At 39.8% G+C, this 20,371-nt stretch overlaps 1 protein-coding gene across 5 annotated transcripts in view; it reads right to left on the reverse strand.

Moving 5' to 3' along the window:
- RASAL2 (RAS protein activator like 2) overlaps positions 1–19,345 on the reverse strand; it is a 145,854-nt gene extending 126,509 nt beyond the window's left edge. For 4 of the 5 annotated variants that reach the window (XM_026853508.1, XM_026853507.1, XM_026853506.1 and 1 more), the window contains exon 1: positions 19,280–19,343. In XM_026853508.1, the coding sequence (XP_026709309.1) occupies positions 19,280–19,328 (49 nt within the window). In that variant the 5' untranslated portion in view covers positions 19,329–19,343. Of the gene's footprint in view, positions 1–19,279 lie in introns of all 5 variants that reach the window. The other variant, XM_026853509.1, reaches the window with a different exon arrangement.
- Positions 19,346–20,371: the final 1,026 nt, after the last annotated feature.

Consider the following 20,371-nt stretch of genomic DNA (forward strand, 5'->3'; position numbering starts at 1 on the left):
AAAGCTTAACTGACCCACTACAGGATCTCGCCTTTAAGCTGGGCTGCATTCATCAGCCAAAGTACATTCCAAACAGTTGCAGATGCAAAAACTTCCTTACTTATGTGTATATATGGAAAATGGTATCACTGCTTCCTCGAATAGGGATGGAATTACCCAAAGATCCCCATCATACAGAGAAATAATTTCCTTATTCAGTAGCAAGTGATGTTCTTCAATTAGAAGCAACAGAAGCAACTATCTAAAGTTGCCACATCCAAAGTTACAACAAAGAGACTCAGATGCAAGAACAGCTCTGACACTGCAGTGCAAATTCTGCATCAAAAATAATGATGCTGACTCTCGTGCTTTGTAGGAAGTCATGCTGCTCAGAGCACAAGCCTAAACAAGAACTCTGCTATAACTTCCATCCAGAGCAATTATCTCCTCAAGGAGGCATGGGGACCGGTGACTACGTGCTCCCATCATGAAAATGAGACAGAATACACCAGGAAAAAATTAGCTGGCTCTTGTCTTATGTTTCTTGGTCCCAGGGGTTGCTGATCATCCTTTCATGAAGCTTATCTGGTCCCATGGGCTTGCATGGGTAGAGTTCTTATGAGTAACTCCTGACTTGATCTCCTTCTTGATCCCCTTCACCCAGCACAGTGGCCTGGGAGTTGTTGTTTGTGAAGACTGAGGGAAATACAGCATTTGTTTGCCTCCTACCCTGAGGCAAAGGACCCCAACTTTAACTGGATCTGCTGCTATGGATCACCCGCCCCCTTCAGCAATGGGTCCTCATTTTCCTTGTTGAGCCTCTTCCTACTAATGTGGCAGTAATGCTTTGAACAAATGCTTTTAATTAGCCAGTCTGGTAAAGTAGTCTTTAGGGAACTTCAGAAATAAGTATGAATAAATACAACATATGACAATGTGGTTCACTCTAATGGCACAAGTCATAATTAGCAGAGAAAACTGAGAATGTGAAGTAGGCTTCTAGTCAGCTCTGTAAGCCTTGCTTGTACAAGTTTCTGCTAGCACATCTACATCCACTTTTGGTTTGGGAGAACAGAAGGGCAGGAGAGGACAGAAAACAAAGACAGGCAGTGTGGTCCTCCTGGGATTTGCTTGCCAAAGATTTCTAGAATGCTTTCTAACTCCCGTTGAAATGTAATGACCAAGCTGAGCACCCATACAAACCACATTTTGAAACAGCATTTTGAAAGCACTTATCTGCCATATCAGAGGACTCGGTATGACCAACAGGAATGACTCAACTCAGATAATATGACACCAGCTGCGTCAACATTATTCTGAAGCAGGGATTTAGTACAACAGCACTTAGGGCATAATGAAACTTCAGGCGAGACACTGGTCTTTGCAGGAGGACAGTGATGATCACCAGGACTGCTCTCATCCTAGTTCTCTTTTTCACCACCATCCTGTGGACTCCCAACTGCATGGAAAGATCATTTCATCTCCTTCCCAATATAGCTTGCGTTACATTAATCACCGACTTCCAGAGACCACCCATTTCAGCAAGGGAACACACAGAAAGATTAACTGTGTATCAAGTTACAGCATGAAGCAACATGCAAAACCAGCTATGGGTTAACTTCAATTTTAAAATATTTTTATTGGTGTGGCCAGGGGTCGGACCACAGTTCTGTACAGAGCTAACAATACAGAAAAAGACAGGCTCCAATAAGCACTCAGCATGAAGCCCAGAACAGCAAACTCACAGTTTAGTTTAAGTTTGAATAACGTTAAGAAGGGTCTTCAATTCTGACTTCTGATTTCACTTTTGATTTCATGTTACCACTGCTCAGATGAATGCAGTTCATGATCAAAGAAAACAGTTATCCAGCTGCCTTCACTTAGCTGAGATTTCACAATGTACTCTACAAAGGGTAAAAATGGCCTTTCCCAAAGTGCTTCTAAAAACGGCATACAAGGCTTACATGTTTATTGACATAAAAATCACTGATACACAAGTCTGCTTAGTCTACAAATAACACAATTTTTTTAATTGCTAGCTCAAAAATGTTAGCCTGGGCTTTGAGTCAAACTGGACTCTCTCCTCCTTATACACATCATCAGTAGCAAAGACAATGCCCAAACAAACCCCTCGTCTATGCTAATCCAATGCCACTGAGTTAAAATTGCTCTCACTTGGCTCCAGCATTTTTTGTGTACATACAACATGCAAAGAAAGTAATTCACGTAGCTAATTAGTTCTGCTAATTCACATAGCAGAACTTTCTCCTTGATCTGCAGCCCTGATATGAAAATTCCAAGCCCTTTCAGAGCAGCAGTTTATCTTGGGAAGCATTTACATAGTCTCACTACCATTAAGAAATCAGCTTACAGCAGTGACTGCTAACATATTGGTTATGCGCGATCCCTAACCGTACAGAGCCACCCACTCAGCTGTCAGCAGGTAAAATAATTTTAGTGGAAGAAAGGAGCTTGTCAATTAACTTGAGAAAATCTGGAATATTTTCACTTATACCTCCTGTTTTTAATAACTACTGCATAAAAACGTGATCCTCAGCTAGCAGATTTTCCTCAGAAGTTTTTTTGGTAATGTTTGCAGTTCATTGTGCCAAATCATTCATTTAGCTTTTTCAGAAAATTGCTATTTTCTTCCTAAAAATCCAGTCATTTAATCATCCGATTTGACATGTTTAACAGCATATATTTCACTACTGCTAGATATTTAAGTCATTTAAGCATAAAATGCAGATTTGCTATGTTGGAATACAACTGTATTTCAGCTTTAGGATTATATTGGGAAAACAATCTTTCTGAACTTTATAACAACATTTCACAGAAAATATACAGAAGCAGCATTACATTTTCCCCAAGGATATGAAGATAATTCTTTGGCAATGGCCTCCTGCATGGGCTGTCCACTCTCCACCATCCAGCTTTCAAAAAAAAAAAAAAAATACCCAGCTCTGCTGCATGAAGCTTTAGAAATCCCTCAGAGTATCTGTCATTTCTTAAGTACTACCAGCCATTTAAAAAAAAAAAAAAAGGCAACACCACAAAAAAAAAAGCATCATTGCCAAGCAGCTAGAGGCAGAACCTGTCTCTGATAATAAAAATTAAAGTTTAATGCCTGCTCATTCTCTGAAAGCTGTCTAGTGCTTGAGTAAAGCACTACAACATGTAAAATTTTAGTTCATCTTTAGCATAGCTTATATTGAGAAAAAGATGAATTGAAGCCCTCCCATAACTGAACTACTACATTTTAAATTAGTTTTGGACAAAGCACAAACTTACCAGCGTCTCTTTTTTTAACACATTTCTCAAGACATGCAGGGGGATGAGAGAAAGCAGCAAGAGTTTCAAAGGAAAAAACCCAATCAACCAAAAATACACCAAAACTCCACACAACCATCAAAACCCATGAGACACCCTGAACATCTATTCACCACACTTGGGTTTTCAACCAAATCTTCTCTTCTAAATCATAAAGACAGCAGGTTAAGAAAGCACTACTTCTGAGAAAGTCCCAGATTAAGTCCCCAACTACCAGCCATCAAATGAGTCTTTTAACATGTTGAAAAATAGAACAAATTGCACCCTGCATCTTCCCCAGACAAACCAAAAGGGATGCAGTCAGGCAGGGATCCTCAATTTTGTAGTCTAGCTCCCCTCAGCTCTTTTCCATTTCAAAACTAGTCCTGTGCTATCTGCACTGGAACAGTTCATGAAGGAGTAATCAATATATAAAGCAGAAACCATCAAAAAAGTCTTCCAATTGACCCAATTTGACACGTAGCTAAATAGCACAAAGGATGAAAGATTTTTCCTTCCCTTTATATTAGAGACTTTTCAAAATATTAAGTTTTGTTTATGCAAGGCGAAGTAATTAATGACCTAACATCCCCTTCCCATCTCCTATCACTGAGATGCATCTGTTTCCCCCTGAAACATTTCCTGCAGGTGGATATCACTTCTCAGCTCAGTGCAGACCAGTGCACCTGACTTGCATGAACTCTTAATATTTAGAGCATGGAGTTACGCAGAGGACAAATGAAATAGCACCTTCAAAACTGTTGCATTTGAGATTAGCTGGATGAATAAGGCTTGCTGGAGTTTAGAATCGGCACGGCTGGAGCACAGATGACTTAGCCCAAATCCTGTTCCTGAGAACAAAGCTGCCAGGCGTTTATCTGCCAAGCCTTGAGCTGGCAATGCATATCAGTGACCGCACAGAAAGCTCACCTGTCCTAGATAAATCAACAAGGTATGCTGTTTTCACTATCACTACGCTGGAAATGAAATGCATTTACGAACAAGCTAAATGGTGATATCAGCACGTTTAAATGCCAGGGTGACCCTCATCTTCCTTATCAGAAAATACAGTGCCAAGGCATGCTGTCACTGTTGTACCATCACTGCCCTGCATTTCCAAGCCCTCTCTGCCTTTCACTACAGGCCATGCTGCAGTGATGCAGACTGACTCAGGTCTGAACTTGCAGTTCTCTGGTTTCTGAAGGCAGCAGGTACTGAAAAACCTGACAAGATTTCTGCCCTCTAATTCCATGGCAAAACTTCTACAATTTCTCTGCTGATACAAACTCCCCACTTGAAAGTCTCCTGGCTTCATTTACCCATGCTGTTCCCCTGGTCCGCACAAGAAGCTGCTAAATCCCTGTCAACTTAGAGGAGCAGAGAGAGATAATATAAATTTATGAGATGCTGGGTTTTGGATGGATGCCAGGAGAATTTAGCAAGAAAATCCCATTTCAATACATCGCAAATAAACCTGTAGAACAGCAATGCCAGATTTTAATTTCACTAGTAATCTTTTGTTGTTGTTGTTGACGACAAAACACAGCTCATGCCAAGTTTCAAGGGCCATAAAAATGTACATTTAGAAGCTAGCCAAGCGCATGCAGCAGCTCTGCGAGCCCACACACAGCTGCGAGCCACGCCACCCAGAGACAGCCAAGTATTTTAGCAACATGCACTGGTGTAAATAAACAAATGTATAACCTGAAGGTAAATGCTCTGGCAACTACTGTGTGGCATGGAAAGTCATAACAGTAAAAAGACCGATTTGTAGTGAGTGGCCACACTTGCCGCAAAAATTTGCAGAGATTTACAGGTTTCTGTAAGGCAGGTGAGCCCTCAGCCCTGACCTGTGACACAGCTGCTCTGGCGGGCCAGGCTCCTCCAGGGGCTTATCACTGCGCCGAGCTGGGAAGCCACACGCACATGCAGGGGGCTCAAGTTGAGAGGAAATGCTCTGCAGCCACACATCACCGACTTCAGCCTCTGAAGACAGACAAGTGCAGTGCCCTACTTCACAACTTTTGCAAGACCATCCTTCAACTATATAAATAATAAAGTGCTTATCCCCACTCTGACATCCATGTTACAATTACAGGTTGGGCTTGGTACCATCTGAAATATCATACACAAGCTACTGATTTTGATTTTTAATGACAGTTTTTCAGCAGGCAAAATTACCTTTCCATCACACTACTCCTTTTTCAATTGAAGTGTTGTGGATTTTTGTGGAGAGGGGGAAAGAAAGAAAAAAATAAAAGGCATTATTCCTGCAGTCTTAAAGCAGGGGTTTACCAGCAGAACAGTTTTATTGCTAGATGTGATCCCTGCAACTGCAGCTTAAACATTATTAAGAGAGGAAAAACAGTCATTATATGTAGGTATGTTAATGGATAAATACCTCAAAAATGGTCTTGGTAACTATGCTCAAATAGCAGGTGCACATATTCAAACGTTCCAGCCTTTATTTTTATGTAACTGTAAAGAAGCACATCCCCAGTGCAGACCATTGCAAAACTAAGACTTACCAACTCTAGACTCCACCAATGATATTAGGAATTGAGTTTATAATTTTGTTCTGTACTTTTTTTTTTTTTTAATTAATTGCTCTACCTCTGTTGGCCTTATTTTCTCCTGCTTTTCCCTATGACAGTGAATAAACTATCTTTATTTCAGCAACTCTTTCACACAATACTCATTTTATAAATACATTTTTAAATGTAGCTTCTCAAACACTGGAAATCTTGCTGTAAAGCCAAACAGCAGCAAAAGATAACCACCAACAAGTTGACAATACTCTCCAAAATCATTGTGTATCTCTGTACTCTTATAGTATAAATAAGAACAAGCATTGGCAACATCCATAACTATAATTCTTGCATTTACCATATAAACACCACAAGTAATAGAAATAGTCTGTCTACTGTCCTGACTTTTACCCTGCACTGGTGATAAGCAGCAAGACTTTGTGGTAGCTCAAGTAGCAAGATGGATAGCAACAGGACATCAGCCTAGAGGTTTTTCCAATGCCCTGTGCCAAACACTTACCCATTCTGGAGTCTGGTTTATTGCTAGAAAATGCCAAAAGGCAGACTTGGGGCTGTCCAGGGCCAAACTAGCAAGACTTTTACAGTCAGTAACAAGAAAGTCAACAATTAGCTCACACAAACCAAAACATACCTCTGCAGTATTTAACACCTGGGATGTTTGACACCTATGGTATCTGTGTGTGAACTGAATCACCAAAAGATACACTTGAGATTCTGATTAGTTTTATATCCAGTGTGCACAGGGGTTCATGACAGCTTTGATATTCAGTGGTGAATCTTCAGAGGAAGAAATCCTGCCATATTGGACTACAAACAGAAATAGTTTGAAAACCTGCCTATATGACAGCATTAGAGTGCTAGCCATGGAGATGGGCACTGGGAACTGGGCGTACAACCAACAAGGAGGAAGAATTTACAAATCCAGGATTATTTTAGGCTCTGACTTTAGGGAAGGAAATTCCTTGAGCTGTATGAGAACTAGCCTAACACCCATCTCATACTCTTCCAGAATGTTGTATTAATATTAGCAAATTAAAGTGCAACAACTGACAATAAATCAGTTGTGTGTAGGAGTTCAATATTAAACCTTCATCTAGAGAGAGAAATGGATCACAGGGAGTAAAGATGAAAACATGCCAGTATCTCAAAAAGCCAAAAGTTTGGAAGTAAAAGGTTTAATACCAGCTTGGGAAGAGTATCTGTGTAAAATTCCAGTTGCTATAGCACTACTACACACCACATGAAGAAGGTAGTAAAAGAAACGACCAAAAGAGCAGGAAAATGAAATGAGAGGGAGGAAAAAAGAGCAGTTATTAAATTTCAGTGACCTTCTAACCAGAATAGTTCTTTCTCCACAGGTTTTCTGTCAGGAACAGTCTTGGATCAGTGCAAAAGCCAGAAGTCAGGGACAGTGATGAAGCGCTGAAATGAAGATGTACCTTCTGCCAGCCAGAGTCAGCTGCAAGCCCGGCGCCAGGGCTGGAGAATTTCACAACTGGCAACAGCATGCAGAGCCAAGAGATGAAGCAAGGTGACCTGTGGGCACCGAAACAGCACAAGACTGGGGAAAAGAAAGCAGCACACCCTCTGTGACTAAATTTATCTCTGTGCTTGTAATTTAAAGAATGATTAAAGATGTACAGTACAGGACACTGCTTGAGATAACACCGTATGACCTCTGAGAGATGAACTCGTACATCCTAACACTAAACCTGAACTGACAAATTAAATGAGTTAATATTTATGTCTGATGGTAACATGTACAGAAGAGGCTCTCCCCAAAAGAGAAGGATATAAAATAATTTCAAACTTTGGAGAGATAGGAAGTAGGGAGGAAGGGAAGGAGGAAGAGAGGGAGGGAAGGAACAGAATTTCTCTTTCAGAAACTATTCAGGGAACAAATTTGTGACATGTGCACACACTTTCTTACTACAGAACAAAAAAAAAAAGAACTGGACATGAAAAAGGATTTGTACAAAGCACGAGTCATTACATTCCACGCAGAGTCCCCAGCCATTAAAACTGTCCTTCTGAGGACTGCTGTCGGTGTGTCAGATGGGCACGGGGGCCAAAGCCCAGTCCTCAAACAACTGCACTCAACAGCAAGCCATGCCCAGGACACAAGCATTTCATTTCTTTTTGTGTCTTTTCATTCATTATTACTGTACCAGAGACTACTTCTCTTTCAAGTTCCAAAACGACTGATTTTTATTTCATTAGGTGTGAGCACTGGATTTCCAGATGACAAAACTGCCTATTTCTGAGGTCAGTCCTTCCCAAATTGAGCGTGCAAAGTCCTGTTTGTAAGCAAGCAGCACTTCCGGCAGAGAGCCACTGTTCACCAAGCTTTTTAAGAATATTCTCAATTATTTCTATTGCAAAAATGGAAATTTTAAACAAAAGGTTTAACAGGACTAGGGAAAAAAAACAAAAAAATCCCCAAAACCCAGGCTGTACTGCATGTTCTTGCTTATAGGAAATATCTACTCCAGTACATATTTCTTAAATGCTTTTTATTTAAACCCTCAGATAGTTTTGTACAACTCTCTTTAGGGTGTTACTATCACAGCAATTCCATCAACAAAGAAACTAGCTTTCAGAAAGAAGCCACTAATTGTCCACAAAACAAATTACTGCCAGTCCTGTGAAATGACCCGCCAATACCCAGCTGCCACCAAGGTCACGGGAGGTAGCAGTTTCTGTAAAAATACTTTTGTCCTACCCTCTCTTGATGTGCAACTATTGTCAAAAACGTTACTCGATTAAAACATTCCTCCTCAAGGCCTTCATGTTTACTCACTTCATCAGTAAAAGGGAAAATGAAGTGTTATTTGCTGTTTTTACCTTGACCACCCTAGCAGTGTTAGTAGACTGTGCTCCATCTTCACTGCAGAACTGCTGTGAACAATAAAGTCCAACTTTGAAACTGTATCCTGAAGTTTCAAACCAACCTGACAGCAAGCCAGAAGTATCTGCTTCAAATATAAAACACAAAGCCATGTTGGGTTTTATAAATACATAAGCAACCACTGAAGCTAGACTAAATTAATGGACATGTGTATTCCAATAGATGGGATGGCACTCGTATGGTTTCACTTAGTAATTTAGTATAATCTGTGCCTTATAAAAGGGTTTTTTACACATACGAAACACTCATATACCAGCAAGACATAAAATCAGGATGTAATCAAATCTCCACTGTTTTATGTACAAATCCCTCAGGACTTCAAGCTGCAAAACAGAACGTGAATAATTGCATCTATTTTCTAATAAAGACCATGTGCCTCAGGAGTGGAGTATGCAAGTTTTCAAGAGGTTTGCATAATAATTTCAGAGGTATTTCTCCTTCAAATAAGCAATCCAGTTAAGCAGAGATAAACACGCACACACATCAGTGACCTTGTTTAAACAATACACCAATTATTGTGATAAATCCAGCTGCCAAATCTAAATATAGACTTTCAGGAAAAAACAATGGAGTTTGAGTAGGAGACAGACTTCTCATATTTACTGTTTACCTAATTATCCAAATGAATGTGCAATTTGGCCTCTCTCCCCTTTTCAGGCTGCATAACCACTTTCCCACTCGGAGCCAAGAGAGCTCTGGCTGTTACTGGAAACGCAGCGTGATCCGGCACATTTGATGCTATGAGTGCACTTGGTGCAATTTCAAAGCTTGCATCACACTTTGGGTATGTGCGTACTCTGCTTCCCCCAGACAGCCCCATGCCTGACACAAGGCAGATAGGCACCGCAGCTCTGAGTCACAGCTACAGAAACAGGGATTCCAACTTTGGGTGTCCAAGCAGGAAATGAGGGGAGGAGGGGAATCAGTTAAAAAGGCAGAGGAGAAAGTTCTTTTATTCAGGGTTGTATTTTTAGACTATTACGAGTTTTGTTTTGTCATTGTGCTACAGAAACTAGTCCTGTGTGAATTAATGCAGCATTATCCTTTTAATTTTTGCTAAATCCATGCTGCAGTATTAACCTAATCTTCTCACACAGGACATGGCAGGGAATTTGCTCCCCCTGCCCTGCTGTGGCTGATGTTTTTCCACCACAGATATTCCTGACTGCAGCATGCATCCAGCCATGCATTCCCTCCTTCCCCAAACCACATGAGAATGAGTAGAATTCACCTCTTTTGTGTAGGGAAACAAAATCTACAGACTGAGCACACTGAACCTGAAATCTTGATTTGTTTTGAAGCATACCAAGGTAATGTGATTTATAACCGTAACGTGTGTGAAAGAACACTGCTGAAATGCTTTTCCTTCTTGCTAAAAATACTCAAAATTTAAAGTGCCTTTGCCCTTCTTGATCTATAGGTATTTATGAAAGTAAAGCCCAATTTTGCTGCGCTGGCTGAGGCTAGAGGAGAGAAATCTGTGCCTGCTATTCCCTGCTCTATTTTAGTTCATAACAGTTATGTAGCACATTTATTCTTATTGTTTCAAAACAAGTTAAAACTTTTTTTTTTTTAACAAGTTTCTCTCCCCAGCTGTCATTGTTAGGGTTATTGTCAAACTATTTTATTTCCTTTCTCCATGCTTGCACAGCACAGGCCAAACCCATTCGTGACTTCCCTCCCTAGATGCAAGTTGCCATGCATAGATCAATTATACAGAAATACAATGACTTACAGTAAAGAAATCATTGGGGAAAAAACAAACATATCAAGCTCAACTTATTTATAAATATCTTCAAAAAGAAGCCTGGAAACATTCCACCCTGGGCTGGTGATGCATGAGGCAGAAGTGGTGGGGAGTGGCAAGGGAAGAGGCAGACAGAGCAAGGATTTTTTTTTTTTAAAGTTTTGTTTTCTTCTCTCCAAAAAAACAAGAAAGGCCAGGAAATCCTCCCAATTCGGCATTCCCAACACCACCACGTTAGATGAATACAAGGCCTTTGCTTCCTGTTCCCTCCTCACTTCACAGCAAGCGAGGATGGAGCAGGACAATGCCAACATCAGGTCTCAGAGGAATGCTACAAACACATAAAAAGCCCTGTAGGTCAACTCTGCACAAGCTTAGGGTTGTGTATTTGTGTGGGTAACATGCAACCTTATCCCATACTAATTCATCCACTTTTGTAACTAGGAAAACTCAGATCAGGTCTTAGGGTCAGTAAAGCATCCACTTTTGTAACTAGGAAAACTCAGATCAGGTCTTAGGGTCAGTAAAGCTCCTCCTACACTTCTCATCTCTAAAACAAAGATTAACTGGCCAGACCTCCTGCAAAAGACAAGGCTCTCCTCCTACCATTAGCAGTGAGAATTCTGAGGTAGAGCTAGTTAAAAGGGAAGGAATGACAGAAGGAAAAGACCCCAAGGCTCAGAACAACCCTCTCACTACTTACAACCCCGATGTACAGGGGGTGACAGGGACAGTGACCCAGTTAGCTCTGCTCCAGCTCACACCTGATGTCAAAAAGTAGAAAAGGTGTCAGAGCACACTTAAATTCTCCTTTCCAACCCATACCTTGGGCTCCTGCTTTGGAAAGGCTGTGCCCTGCTGTACCCCAATGGCAGAGTGAGGCACAAATACCTTCATGCTAAAAGGCACGGGCAGCACAGGATTGACACACAACTTTGAGACTCAGGAGGAAGTCACAGTTTCGATTTCCAGCAACAGAGGCCAAAAATCACCTCCCTGTATAAATATATATGTAGGGACACAAGGACAACTGAAACCAAAACAAAATCAAGTTTCTCCTCTGTGAAAAGCTGTCAAGTGTATCAGGTCCTTTTTTTATCTTGCTGAGTGTCTGAAAAACCGACAGAACAAAATCACGTATTACTCTGGAATAAACTGGAACAGAGGAGGAAAAAAAAAAAAACAGGGATAAATCAGAGCTTATCTTCTTAAAATATAAACCCCTCAAGGAATATAATTAAATGCAATTAAATATAAAAAGACAATCCTCAAGATAATCCTTAACAAATCATCTTAAGAGTTTTATAAATTGTAGTTTGGTTACAGGGATTTTTTAATGCATGTATTAGTACTTTAAATTGACCTGTCAAACCTACTTCTGAACTTCTCACAACTGATGAACACGCGAGCCTGAACAGGTTAGTTTCTAGGACCACTGAGATAACTTTTTCAGTAATGAGGTTTAGAACATTTAATTCTTAAACCAGCTAGAAGTCTCAGGTCTCACCTTGCATCGCTCACAACTTCACTGAACTTCTAAAGAGCGTGACATATTCATCCACCAGACATGGCGACATCGCCAAGGGAAGTTGAGTGTCCTGACATCCAACCTTGTAACTCAGGCTCTCACTGACCAACAAGGAATTTGTGATATCGAAGTGCGTGAAAAGAGCTGATAATGCTATAGACATTTACTGTCCTACAGCAAATACACCATCACTTTTACAATTAAGACAGGTTTAATTGTTGGTATTTAAAATAACCCTCATACACTCTTTAGATATAAAAAGTTACTTTTAACAAGCTCTCTTCTGAGTTTCCTTGTCTTTCCTTTCTAGGTCACTAAAGCTTAGATACGGGCTCTATTTCCTGTGCACAGAAGGCATGATCTCTTTTTTCTCTATTTTCTTACTTGCCTTGTTCCATACAAAGATGTCCCCTAACCAGCTGCGAAGTGGAATGCTCTGTTCCCAGAACAGATATCATGATTCACTGTCTACTCACAAGACAGGGTATAAGATCTCTTACACCTTCCCCACCATATTCCAGCCATTTGGCAAACTTCCAGTGAGCCTAAATTAAGCAGGGCTTTTTGTCAAGTGAACAAAAAATCACCTTTCCTGCCAAACCACTAAACCACGTTCAAAACTTAGAACATACACCCAATCTAGCATGTCTTAGTGGTTTGGGTGGAAATTCAGGTACGCAGATACTGAGTCTATAAAGCTGCAATGGTTAGATTGACAGAAGGAGTTTCATTAAGACCATCAAGTCCAGAGAGAATCAACTTGATATTTATTTGTGCATCCTGGATTGCAGAAGTACAAGCAAATCCAGAACTCACTGCTCCCACCAGGTTGCTGTTGTACCCTGTAGAAGCTCTGGCTACGAGGTGATTTCGTGGGAGCGTTTTGTTGTTCTGAGCTCTTTAAAACCTTTGACTTCGGTGACTGTGGGTTTACAACTCCACAGTTTAAGGGGGTACATTTGAGGAACCTGTAGCAAAGGTGGGAGAACACAAACAATTACCTCTTAAACTGACTTTGTTACTGAAATCAGTCTACAGTGGAATTTCAAGTCTACAAAAGTTTTCCAGAAATAGTTCAAGATTTATGCAGAGATGATTGCACATCAGTTCCTTATTCAGAATCTTTTGCCACATTCACTGAAAAAAAAGAAGAAAGAAAAAAAAAAAAAAAAAGGTTTTATTCCTGTCCTTCATTTTTCTACCCTACTAGGTTTTTTCGGGTACTTTTTCCACTCGGTCTCCTCTCTGCTCTTCCCATGTAATGACTATCAAACACAATGAACAGATGGATTAAATCACACAAGTTTTCGTGTTGTATTCACTGTATTTTTGACAGCTGAATAGTTCATATCCAACCCATTCCAATCTGTAGCAATTCTAAGAGATTGCAAATCACTGAAGTTAACATGAGAGTTCGCCCACCTGCACCTCTGCTCTCTATCTATTTCTGAAAGTCCTTATAATCACAACCTAGACTATCAAATGAATTGCAGTTCGATAGACTTAACAATACAAAAGAAAAAAAAACCTATTTCAACACAAATTTAAATTATGTCTTTTTAACACTTGCTAAAGTTGGCAATGAGAGGAATATTAAAATGCTTCGGCTCCTTCACCATTAAGATCTCTAAATTTTGCACTAGATAAGGGAATTTCTCAATGAACCAGGTGGCAGCAATTTCTGGGTAATCCCACCAAAGCTGGGGGTGGTGGTTGTGGAAATCACTGCTCTCACATTCTTTTACTATTATCAAATGCAATATAATTAAATGCAAGTATTCCTAGTAAAATAACTGAAGCCAATTGCCACGAACTACACTGCTGGGAAAATTAAGCAGAATGAAAAAACAGTGCAGCAATACAAAAGAAATTAATGACACACAACACAATTTCTCACTAAAGAAAAAGGAGGAATAAATGTATATTTAAAGCTCAGAAGTTTAGAGCCAGGAATAAAAGGGGAAACATGACATGGAGAGGAAGGAGAAGGGAAGAGAAGGCAGAAACATGTATTTATTATCTCAAGATCTTAACTTCACAGATTCCAGAAGAAGTAAAGAAGCAGCAAAGAAATTCCACTGCAGCTTCTCACATAGATACATCCAGGGGTGCCATTACCTGGCTATACGAATTTGATGATGCAGAGCTCTTGAAATGCAATAGCTAGAAAGCTGTAATTTAGCAAGTGTAGTTATTTTTGAACACTTACTCAGGAAAAAGCTTAATTTAGCTCAGAGAAGAACTAGCCTCTGCCTGTGACTGTTCCAGAAAGTAACTGGCAACATCAAAAGATTCATACAGGGACTTTTAAAGCTTTAAAATCTACATACTTATAAACAGGAAATTAATATTTGTACTTTTTCTGACTAGCTTAACTACAACTTTCAGCCTCAATGCAACTTTCAGTATTAACTGAACTCAAAGTTTAAATTCACTCTTTCTTCTACCTAAAGTATCAACTAATATCTCATCTCAGGCCCTACTAAGAATGGAAATCTCATTTTCAAAACTAATTCTCTCTCTTACTATTATCTGATAACAACCCTCAGCACTGCAAATTTAAACATGATAATAGCAGAATATACTAACAAGTGAACCCAAATGCTTTGAATGTTCACACCATCAGCAGTAATTGGTGTTTATTTACACAGAGGTAGTAGTGGAGAGCTGGTCAGTGGAAGGCTAAAGAGCTTCATGTCACAGCTGATATCACAACCACCTTTCTGCAAACTTCAGTGGATAAACACGGGGATATTAAAAAACTGATTATGTTCAGCAATTAAGATAATTTAACAAAACACTTTAAAAACCTTCCCCATTCAGAATCACAGTGCCTTTCCTCTGGTATGGCTTAATTAAGTTTGGAATTAAATCTTTAGAAAAATTCTACTGATGACTAAACAAGCCTGTCCCAAAACAGTCAAGATACCTACAGTGTGTGATGGAGAGATGCACAGATCTCCAAAACCAGAAATACTCTTGACAGAGTGCTGTCTATTGAACTCTCAAAGCAAAACCACAGCACACTAAAGAATAATTTTAGTCCAGTTTTTGAAGCTGGGAAGACTACAACATGGAACTTGCAATTATCTTGTGGAGAATCTAAGCCCAAATGTATTGCAGAGCTAGAAAGGAGGAAAGCCTGGTCTGCAGAATGGTCAGAGAGTACAACTTGGACTCTGGGAATAAAGAAATACCCTATTTTGTCATGTCAGAAAGGGACTGCAAATTTACTTCCACAAAGAAAAGCGACTACAGAGCAATACAAGTAGCCTTGTTGCGGTCTCTTGGTAGTCCCTACCTGTAGTGGAGATACAGAGATATTAAGAACAGAAAAAAGTTTACTTTTAAATATAAGATATCTTCAGAGACAATATTAAGTGATTTATGACAACTTTGGTCTTTAGAGGCTAAAATGTTTTCATTATTTTACAAACTGAAGATACATTAAGTTCCCAGTAAACAGAAAAAGGAACCTATAGACACTATTTGAGATTTTGTACTTTACACTGCTTACTTTTCTCTCCCTACTGCAATTATCTGTCTGCAGAGGAAATAACACACAGCACTGTGTGCTTAGCTAGAAGGTTTATAAGAACAATGAATTATAACAAGGTAATGCCACATTATTTCTAAACAGATTTTTTTTTTTAAAGAACATTAAAAGACTTTCTGAAGACAGGATTCTGATGGCTCCATAACATACCAAACCAGACTCAGAATATTTCTGACACCTCTACTGCAAGATTTTCATTAACCAAGATGCTTTTATTAGTAAATATGTTCTACAGAACACTCACTTGAAGTGACAACATAAATGTCACTGCACTCAAGTGATTAAATTAATAATGAAGGTCCCTTAGCCATGGTGTTCTCATACAACAGTTTAAAAAAAAACCCCAAACCACCACACCTCCGAGGTATGAAAGATTTCTGTTAGACTACCATTATACCATAGCAATGTCAAGAGAGTACAACCATCATGGCTGTTACTTTTCTGCTATTTAAGAGCTTTGATGTGACAACTTCAACTTTCATTTAACATTAACTTCTTGCATGCATCATAATCTTTCACAATCTTCATTCAGATGATATGTCAGCAGGATTTGTGGCAATGCATCTGAAATAATGGGTGTCATTTCAAACTAACTAAAAGGAAGTGAAGCATATAGTTAAAAAACAAAAGATATTGGTTAGCTAAGTCCTTCTTTGTAAGTTTTTGCTAGTTTGCTGTTCCTTAATGTGTTGAGTTTTCCATATGATATTTTTGTATTTTATAAGGCAAACAATGATGTTAAAGAACAGCCAATTTCAGTTGACTTCAGTGTCTCCTCAGTTAGGCTCAAGCTAATTTCAGTCTATCTCAAGTCCAAAACACAATTTGCATTTTCTCCTGCAGTTGTAGACCAGCAGACAGGCAAATTAAACAGTATTTTAAAAGTAACAGGGATCTCAGGAGAGGAGAGATAAATACAATAGCATTTGTTAAGCTGGCAAAATGCTGTTTGTCTACTTATAACCTTTTTGTTTTAAATAAAGATTAAAACCTTAGGATGTTCAGTTTCACCATCACTTATTGAAGCATTCACCAGTTCTCTACTATAACCAAGATTAAACATATTTATACAGAGGGGTAATTAAGAAAACAACTGTCTCAAAGTAAGTGGAATATAACTCCTGCTGAAATAGCCTCTGATCATGTCTACTCTTATACAGAAGTCACTGCACAAGTGCCTTCTAAAGACCGATGTTCTTTCAGTTAGTTCATTAATCCTAAAATCTCTGAAAGCTGCTGCGAGTTGTTGATAACTAAGCAAATGCATAAATTTGGAACACACAAACTCAAGATCACTTTCAGATAGATAACCTCTATGCAAATCTTTCAATATAACTTGATTTTTCTTTTGATGGCATAAGAAGAGTGGTAATCAGACAGACCATACAAAAAGCTCATCAGCCTATTTTCTTGCAGACTTCTGCCAGAATTACATGTGATAACACGGAATAAGGTGTAGATCTACATTCTTGCTGCTCCCTGTAGTTTAAACACCGGAAAAAAAAATACTTTAAGTGTCCTTTATGCTTCTTTATAGTGTTTCCTTTCTGTGCCATTTCATTTTCCATCTGACCACCCACTACAGCGTTCCTTTTATCCACACACCAGTATGAAGATCTGGGCAGTAGGCTGAGATTATAGAACTGAGGTCTCAGCACCCAACCTCCTCAAATGAAGAAACCAAACTGACTTCAAGCACACACTTTCTGTGGTGCAGAATGAGTGCTTATATTTATACAACCTACTGAAAAAGTTCTTCAATGGGTATTCCTCCTTTGGGGTCACCCTCCCACCAGCTGTATTTCATACCATTCTCCTAGAATCCTAACTTCCTAACATCTTGCAGATATATTTAAAAAAAACCAACCTCATTTAACACACATCCCCACAATATAAATAATGAGATTAAAGTCTAAAAAAACCTTTCCAGGTTTCAGCATTCCAGAATGCTGAAAGTTATCAATGCTTATTACACATTTGCCTATTGGCTCTATTTCCCTCAACAAAGAATAGTGATTTCAAACACTGATGGGCTAAAACTTCTCTGAAGAAATCTCTGCAAGGTAAGTGTATGCTCTGGTCATTTAATATCTGCTAGACTTCTTTGCAAAAAGCCCCTCTGTTAATTCTCAGACTGCCTTTTTTTCAAGTGAATTTTCTACTAGAATCATTCCAATCTCCTTAACTCTGAAGCAAGGAAATAAATATATTTATTTATATTTACTCCATTTCTTTTTAGGTAAATTAACTGGTCTTTACAATGTCTCAAGTTATTTACAGAGCAATCAGGGAATTCTCTTTAGTTTCCTATATTTGTCACACCACGTCCATCACAGCATAATCAAGGAGATGATTACTCCATATCAAGTGATATCTCTGTTTTTCCTAGAGGCAGAAATTCATGGTTTCTGAGAAGTCTTGAGTGAGCAAAGAGAGACTAGTATGTTTGGGCTAGAAGGGAATAGCCAACAAGATCTCTTTCCCAGCAAAGGCCAAAGCAATACTTTGCACATCCAGATGCAAGCAAGAGACACTGCCTACATGTGTGTCTGAACTGTCCCCTCCACTACTACAGACTCAGTTGCAGCATTGGGAGAGATTAGCAGTAGCCATCAACTCCCAGAAAAATCCTATTTTCTGAGAACAACCTTCCATTTAAGTTTATACATTGACAAAATTGGCACTTGCACAAACCTTACCACACATGGCTCAAGTTGTGCCCTCCTGTCCTTAACCAACCCTGGAGCAGAAAGAATTTGCTCTGCTTAGGGATGCTTGTTTCAGTTTCCGATGGCTCACCAAATCAGTCCTAATTAGTGAAAGCTACTGAAGAGCCTTCTGTCCTATTAGAGATTGATTCACTTAGATACGCCGCTGCAAAAATTGTTTCCTGCTGTGGCAGTTTATGATGTTTGCTTTGCAGAACAGCAGCATGAAGAAAAGATGCTTGCACCAGAAAGACACAAGGCTAATAAAATAAACTCCTGAAATTTGAGTTAGCCTCTTAAAAAACACTCACCAGGTACATATATAATCACACTCCATAATTTATCTAATTTGCACAATTAAGAGCTGAATAAACACCATAAATTTAAATTTAAAATCCCAGGCACAGGCTGGTGCTGCTACTGAAATATTTTATAATCCAAAATACACAACACTGCTGATGATGATTTCTGCAGCCACTGCAAGAGAACCTTCCTGATATCCAGTTAGGTACTTACCACAAAACCAAAAGAATAAAAATAAAGCAATAAATTGTTTCTCCTACAGCTTATGAGTACTGTTTTCTTCACAATCCTGTCTTTTGGTACTGTCACAACTGTTCTCTACTCTTCTCATCTCCCAAGATTCCTGTCTCCTGCAAGCTCTCCACTCCCCCCAAAACCTCCAAAATTAGAAGTCATCCTTCTTATACAGAGCACTGCTTTTATTTAGCCAAGCTAAGGCAGAAATCCCAGGGCAGGCTAAGGAATGGACTTTAAAAGTGACCATGCCCCATAACTAGTGCATTCTTCTGGATAACCATCTTCCCCATGGAAAAGGTTCTGGAATTTCCATCTCATACTGGAAATGGAAGATGAAAACAACAATAATACCCAACAGCGCTCTGCCTGCTACCGCATTTCTCCTCCTAGGCACCTAAACCAACACCTTCTGATCAGTTATCTTTCCCATCAGGCAAAACGTTTCTCATACTCACCACTCAACGGCTTTGTCTGCACTAGCACCTTCCTCACCAGGCTTGCCATACTGGAATTTTTACCCACGTTGTCTATACCTGCTCAGGACCAAATCAGGTGAAAGAATTCAAAAAAACCCAACGCCTGCATCTAGTCCCTGTGTCTCCACCAGCCCCTTGGCTTTTTCTACTGAGGCTGCACAGCATCTGGATGAATAAGGCTGAAAACACACACACGTGCACACACATGCACAGGAAGCTTGGAACCAAATCAGTATTAAACGCACCGACTTCCTTCTTCATGCTCCAGTATCTCTGCTATAAACAAGCACTGCACATTAGCTAAGTGAAGCCGAAAAGTCCAGCAGAGAAAGACAAAAGAAGGGAGTGGCTCCAGCAAGGAATAACTATTTTAAATACACAAACATCTTCCCATCAGATTAAAACTAGCTTTTCAATTAGGCAAATTCTGAAGCCATTGTTGTGACAGAATAACTCAAGACAAACAGGAGACACTGCTTCCTCCTCTGGAGAGGTCTCCTGGATTTCCAGAATGAAGCATCCAGTAAGCTTTCCAAGTCCCTGGACAAACGACTTTAGAAGTGTTTGTGTCACTCTAGGGACAGAAGGCAAAGAAGGGAGAAGCAGATGCAGAAACAAGCCCCAGAAGAGGCACCACCAGCTACAACTTCTGCACCTTGCAGGGTAGGTGCCATGAACAAGCAGGGGAGGGATGCTGAGCTTGTGTTTGGGTCAGATCATGTGGCGAGGGCTACCAGCCCTGCCCCACAAGCCAGCCACCAGCACTTGGGAGCAAGGTCAGCCTGGCAGGAGTGTATGTGTGTGCAAGGATTAGGCAGGAGTCAACTGCATCCTCTCCAACAGTGTTTCATAAACAGCCTGCTTGTGGTTTGAGAGACCTCTGCCTCACCCCACACAGCTTCAGGCTCCTCTAGTCTTCAGATGGTGTTCTCTACCATTTTGAGGCATTTAACCCACAGCAGCTCCACCTCTGAGCATACTGGAGAACACACCACCAGTGTGCATCAGACCCTTTTGCACAGACTCAGAGGGGTCTAATGTTTGCCCCATTGCTGGCAACAAACACTCTCT

Source organism: Athene cunicularia, assembly GCF_003259725.1.
Source record: "Athene cunicularia isolate RWA chromosome 8 unlocalized genomic scaffold, athCun1 chr8_part1, whole genome shotgun sequence".
NCBI lineage: Eukaryota > Metazoa > Chordata > Aves > Strigiformes > Strigidae > Athene > Athene cunicularia.